General features: G+C 40.1%; 1 protein-coding gene across 1 annotated transcript; it reads left to right on the top strand.

Annotated features, from left to right (window-relative positions):
* The first annotated feature begins 1905 nt into the window (after positions 1 to 1905).
* rasl11a (RAS-like, family 11, member A) lies at positions 1906 to 4959 on the top strand. Its single transcript, XM_053477814.1, has 4 exons — positions 1906 to 2394; positions 2716 to 2772; positions 2869 to 2951; positions 3576 to 4959. Exons 1-4 carry the CDS (start codon positions 2247 to 2249, stop codon positions 4044 to 4046), a joined length of 759 nt encoding a protein of 252 aa, XP_053333789.1. The 5' UTR covers positions 1906 to 2246; the 3' UTR covers positions 4047 to 4959.
* Positions 4960 to 6085: the final 1126 nt, after the last annotated feature.

Here is a 6085-nt window from a genome sequence, read left to right on the forward strand (position 1 = left end):
AGTATTGCACGGTGGCCGTAAGTTCGGTTCATCATGATTCACCGTGAGCTTTGGCGCTGTGATTACGTTTCCATCTTTCAGCGCGTCAGTCTTCGCGGGAGCTCACGGATGTTGCAGAACTTCGGAGGACATCGGGCAGTCACTTGCGGTGGTTCGTAGATTAAATTAGTGGCCTCACATCTCCAGAGTTGAGGGTTTGATTCCAGCTTAGGTTTTGTGTGCGGACAGTTTGCATATTCTTTCCATGTCTGTTGGGTTTCCTCCGGGCCCTCTGATTTCTTCCAAAATAATGTAATTAGGCTAATTAGAAGAGATTAGGCTAATTAGTGTTCCGAACTTGCCCATAGTGTGTGAATGAGTGTGTGAGTATGGGGTGTGTGCATTTGTGCCCTTCCATAGATTGACACCCTGTCCAGGGTGTAACCCACCATCTGCCCAAAGTTTCCCTGGACAACATGCACAATATTATGAGAAATCACTAGGTAGAGATAAAACAGTTACTGGTTAGTAGGGCAAATTCATTTAAAAGCCTTGAATTTGCTAGGGAGCCAAAAGAGTGGACTTTGGAGAAATGGAAGAAGGTTAGGTGGGCCAAAGAGATCAGATTGACCCTATTCCAGAGTGATGGGTGCATCAGGGTAAGAAGGGAAGCGCATGAAGTGATGCATAGTGCCCACTGTACAAACATCTGGAGGCAGTGTTATGATCTGGGGTTACTTCAGTTGGTCTGGTCTAGACATGTAAGGAGTTTTTCTTCCCTGATGGCACAGGTATATTCCAGGACAAAAATTGTGAAAAGGGAACACAATAATATAACTGCATTATGTGCTGTAATCAAAGCTTAAGGTAATCATGAAATCTTGTGAGTGGGCAACTTTTTTTTGAACAAGGAAGTGTATTCTTACATTATTAGAGTAAGGGTGACTGACCTTTTAAAAAAAGTGTTTGGGTAAAAATAAATATAAAGAATTAAAGCGAATTGGTAAGATTTTAATATATCATTGATTGTGAACTATGACAATGATTGATGATGTATGAAATATTACTTGCAGATACATGCCCATATTAATTGTGTTATTTAAAAATTTAGGATCGATTTGCTACACAAAAATTGCCCTCTCAATACCAATACAACAAGCTCTTAAATTAAAGAATGCTCCGGTGAGACTATTGATAGGCAAGCCTCGACACTATAGATAAGGTTTCATCTAGTGCGGTGTGCAGCGCGCATGCGTGACAATTTCGGACATGCGCAATGCACAGGATCCGCCAGTTGTGTGAGGGTCCGCCTGTTCTGATAAGGAAGCGGGGAAATTCTTTAAGCGGTATCGACACAGTTCTTAGAACAGTTGTACTGCTTCAGTCAGTAGAGCAGTAAAGACGCTCCGGTTCTGGAACTGTTCTCAGAACTGTTTCCGTTTGCGCATCTGTAATCGAATGTGTCGAACAGGATAATAATAATAATAATAATAATAATAATAATAATAATAATAATAAAGTGATCCTTATAATTAGTGGCGTATTTGTTTGTTTATTGGAGAAATGTTTGTTTGAATAGTTTGTATAATGTTAATTAGCAGTACAGTGTGTACAATGGGTTTAATATATGTTCCTGTGAAAAGTATGCTCTTAACAGTGTAAATTAGTACAGTAGTCTATCATAAACAGTGTCTAGAACAGACTGAAGTTAATATTGGTGCAACATATTGACGGGACAAAATCAAACAGCTGTTTGTTTTGTCCTTTTCTTCTCCCTTCAGTCCAGTCCGGATGTGTCCTCGCGCAGTGTCTGAGTGCTTTGTCACGGGGGTCACCCGCCCACCCGCCCCTCAGCTCTCTCAGCTCTCTCAGCTCAGCTCTGCTCTCTCGTGGAGCGGCTTTAAGTGCAGGAGACACACACTCTCTCTCTCTCTCACACACACACACGAACTCATCGCTGCAGTGAGGACGCGCACCATGCTCAGGCTCTGATCGCAGGATCCTCTGCCTTTTTTGTTTTTTTGCTTTGACTTTTGATTTCTAACATCACGCCTGTTTGAGAGACTGAGCGAGTGTCCGAGTCCGCCTGCGCCGCTTCTCATTCAGAGGATTAGTCCTGATCGCTTCCTTCATGCGCTCTCAGTCATCGGGCTTCACATTATGAGAAAGACTTGGGAGAGTTTGGAGAACTGGGAGCGGGCGGTTTGGCGAAGTCACGGATCTGCTATCGGTTCGCAGGCACTCGGATGAAGTCTCCGGCTCTCTAAATGCGTCTTCCCGAGCAGCCGAGAACAATGAGCACCGGCTCGGGCAACTTTCTGCTCGTCCCCATACCGGAATACCCGGGCCTGGACTGTGTGCCCAATAAAAATGTGAAAATAGTCGTCCTTGGAGCTAGCAACGTCGGGAAAACCGGTAACAATGACGTCTTTTCTGTTATTATACACCAAACATAAAAATAACAATGCACTCAATAACCTGAAAGTGCATTAATAAAGTATCAGTGTGCTGCTCTTGATGGATTTAATATGCTATGCATCAACATCTATGTGAGTGTACATGTTAAAATCCTTGTTCTACAAGACAACCCAAAGTATCACCAAAGTTCAATGTGAAAGTCAGTGCAGAAGATGTCCTCCAGGGGGCGACTCCTAAAAAGTTTAGTTTCATGCATGTGCCTAATTGTTTTATCATGTGAACTGATAATCTATTTGTTTACTTTATTCAAATCTGCAGCCTTAATAGTACGATTCCTGACCAAGCGGTTTATCGGTGATTACGAAGCCAACACAGGTAAATATCGCACACATTCAAACACGTGTACACTCAAGTTTAACTCAGTGATGTGTCATATAAACGAAGGAAAACCCCATTGTTGCTTTTCTCTAGGGGCCTTGTATTCAAGAAAGATAAATATCGATGGGGAGCAGGTTTCTCTACAAGTGCAGGACACTCCCTGTGTGTCATTGCAGGTATTTCGGCGCATCATGAGATCGGTTCCCTGTCTCGCACCGTATCCTATCAAGGTGTCATGCACGTCATGCAGTCTGTGATCTCAGCAGGCTTCTGATGAACCTCGGGGGGGGTAATTTTAGTTCAAACGTTTTGTCTGCAAGCCAAGAATGCAGGAGTGGAGATAAAGAGGGCGTTCTGAGTCAGGGGGTCATTATAGGAAGAAGGGGGGGGGAGATTGTTTTCAGCTCTGGTCACAGTTTAAACCTTTCCTGATCCAGACCTTCTTCTTAATATTTATCCCTCAGTTAGAATGTCTTTCTTTTCAACACACATCAGTTTATGGCCACAAACAGTCCCAGTGCTGGAAGATGTATCACTCCTGACATTGGACAGCTTTGTCTAACAGATTAATCAGTTTCGTTGGCTTGTCTTGGCCTATTTCAGTGGGGTATTTTTCTTTTCTTTTTTACTTGGTGTGTTGAAAGACAAATAGTCATGGATAAACAAACTTGTGCAATGATTAAAACAAAATGTTCCTAGAGAATTTATTTTCTCACTGCTGTTGCTTAATGTTAACCTCTCAGACTCAACTGTTTTGCATTCGTTCTCCTTTATGGGTTTCTTTGGTGTTTCTTTATCAGGATGATGCAGAGGGACTGTACTGCCAGGAACAGATTAACCGCTCTATCTACTGGGCAGATGGCTATGTGCTGGTCTTCTCCATCACGGACATGCACAGCTACCGGACCATTCAGCCACTCTATGAGCATGTGCGCCGCATCCATCCAAGTGGCAACATCCCTATTATCCTGGTAGGCAACAAGAATGACCTGCTGAGGGCGCGTCAGGTACCCACAGACGAGGGCCAGGCTCTGGCAGCCGAACTCGGAGGACACTATTTTGAGGCTTCGGCCCGGGAGAACCATGAGGGAGTGCAGGCAGCATTCCTGCACTTGTGCCAGGAGGTGAGCCGGGCACTGGGAGGGGCGAATGGAGAGAAGAGGCGGGGAGGACTGCATCTTGTTCGGCCAAAGAGTCCCAACATGCAGGAACTGAAGAGAAGATTCCGCCAAGTGCTTTCTTCTAGAGGGAAATCGACAACAGCGGTGTGATGATAATTTAAAGCCAGTGATTGATTCACAGGCCTGTTTGCGGAAGCGGGAGTCAAAAAGCTAATCTTTTATGTATTAATAATGTATGTTAACACTATTTTTACTGCGATATTGACTAGGGGAACAATAAAAATGTTGATTTTCATACAGAGACAACCTTTTCCTAGAAGAACACACATATAGAATAATATTAAAAATCGATGATGATAATAATAATAATAATATTAATAATAATATTAAGGATAGTAAAGGCACATTTGTTTAAAAAATTTTTTGACAGCTTGTGATTTTAAACCCATAACATTGTTACAGGTGTCTTATCATTTATTTAAAATGCAATGATAAAGTGTGATGAAATTAACGGCTGCATGATAAAAAAATCCCTTGGGCATGTTTTTTCTTTTAAATATCTCTATATGGTAAAGTAAGCTTTTGCACAAGTGGCTCTTAGACCTCCTTAGATGGAAAAATATTTTTTTATGTATATAAATTGGAATAACTGGTCATGAATTAAAGCAATCATTTTATGGTTATAAAGTTATTTCTAATATTTCTTGGTAGCCATATATAGGCCAGGCATCTGGTGGTTCACATGAACTTTTAACCCCTTAGGTTGTGTGAAGCCAAAGCAGAGGTTGGGTAAATGTTTCATATTTCATTCACTCGTTCCTTTATTTATCCTTCCCAACTTGTCAGGGGGATCACAGCTTAAAGCCACTTCCCTGTTTTTCTGGAATGTGATCTTCATTCACTACTCATAGCCTTTGACCCTGTAATCTTTTTCTTTTTACCTTTGACCTTTTATTTTTCCTGTCTTGATGTGAAGCAGATTTTTTTTCCACTCTGTCTTAATTTTCTGTCTGATATCTATTGCAAACAAAGCAAATGTGGAAGTAAAAGTCGTATTTTGGTATGTCTTTGTATTTTCATTTTTTTCTGTATTACTGAATTCCTTTACATAATTAGAAACACACACACTCTTGCACAGGCATTCTTTCCCAATTATAGATCTTTTTTTCCTGCTCACGTGAAATCGTAGGTAACAGAATATGGTTATAGAAGATCCTGTAATTGTTAAAAATGCGTATTATATGATTGAGGCTTTTTCTGCTCCATGAATTTTGTGGGCTGTCTGCTGGTATTTATCTTAAAAAAGGGATACATTATTTTATTTTTAAAACTTTGGCCTATGTTGTGTGTGTTATATGAAACATACATAATTATGGCCCTTTAATTATTAAAAATCTTTTTTGAGGTCTGCAACAACATGAAGTTTCATATTTTCCCCGTCGCACATGATTGAGCTTGATAATGAACAGATGAGTTGAAAATCGTGCACTGCATTTTAAGCTCTGGTGAACCCTGACTGTATTCCTCAGTATGTCTTGCTAAAGAGTGCATTCACATTATCACCTTCGACTGACTGGCCTTAGACATGCGATTATGCAATTAGTATTTGCACAGACATGCAGGGAGTATGCAGATCCCTAAAATGTCTAAATAGCTTTAAAGTTATTCAATTATTTATCTATTTATTTAGCAATGAGATAATGAATTAACCTGAAATGAGATCGCTGTTGAATTTATAACAGAATCTATGAAAGTAGTACAAAAAATATACAGTATTAATATGCTAATTCTAATATGACATTGTTTCTATAATGATGAATTTACATAGAATGCAAGTTATAATTGTTAATTATGACTAATGGTCCACATAATTTACAATTAATAATAGATTTATGAGGCAGAATAGTGACGTAGTGGTTATCACTGTGGCCTCGCACTTCCAGTGTCAGGGATTCAACTCCTGCCTTCGGGTCTGTATGCATGATGGTGTTTCCTAGGGGTTTTCTGGTTTCCCTCCACAGTCCAAAGACCTGCAGATTAGGCTAATTTGCAAATTGTTTGTATGGAGTAAAGTGCTCAAAAACAATTAATTACTAGAATTTAATCCAATTAAAAAACTTTTTTAGTGAAAACATGTATTTTGTACTAGGTTAAACATATTAATTATAACAATATGCTTTCTTCCAACA

The sequence above is a fragment of the Clarias gariepinus genome, chromosome 1, assembly GCF_024256425.1.
Source record: "Clarias gariepinus isolate MV-2021 ecotype Netherlands chromosome 1, CGAR_prim_01v2, whole genome shotgun sequence".
NCBI classification, from domain to species: Eukaryota; Metazoa; Chordata; class Actinopteri; order Siluriformes; family Clariidae; genus Clarias; species Clarias gariepinus.

Bases quoted from the DNA above. Each gene is read 5' to 3' on its own strand.
- rasl11a (XM_053477814.1), top strand. From the start codon at position 2,247: ATGCGTCTTCCCGAGCAGCCGAGAACAATGAGCACCGGCTCGGGCAAC. The intron at 2,395-2,715 runs GTAACAATGACG...TCAAATCTGCAG, and splicing joins TAGCAACGTCGGGAAAACCG to CCTTAATAGTACGATTCCTG. The intron at 2,952-3,575 runs GTATTTCGGCGC...TTTCTTTATCAG, and splicing joins CTCCCTGTGTGTCATTGCAG to GATGATGCAGAGGGACTGTA.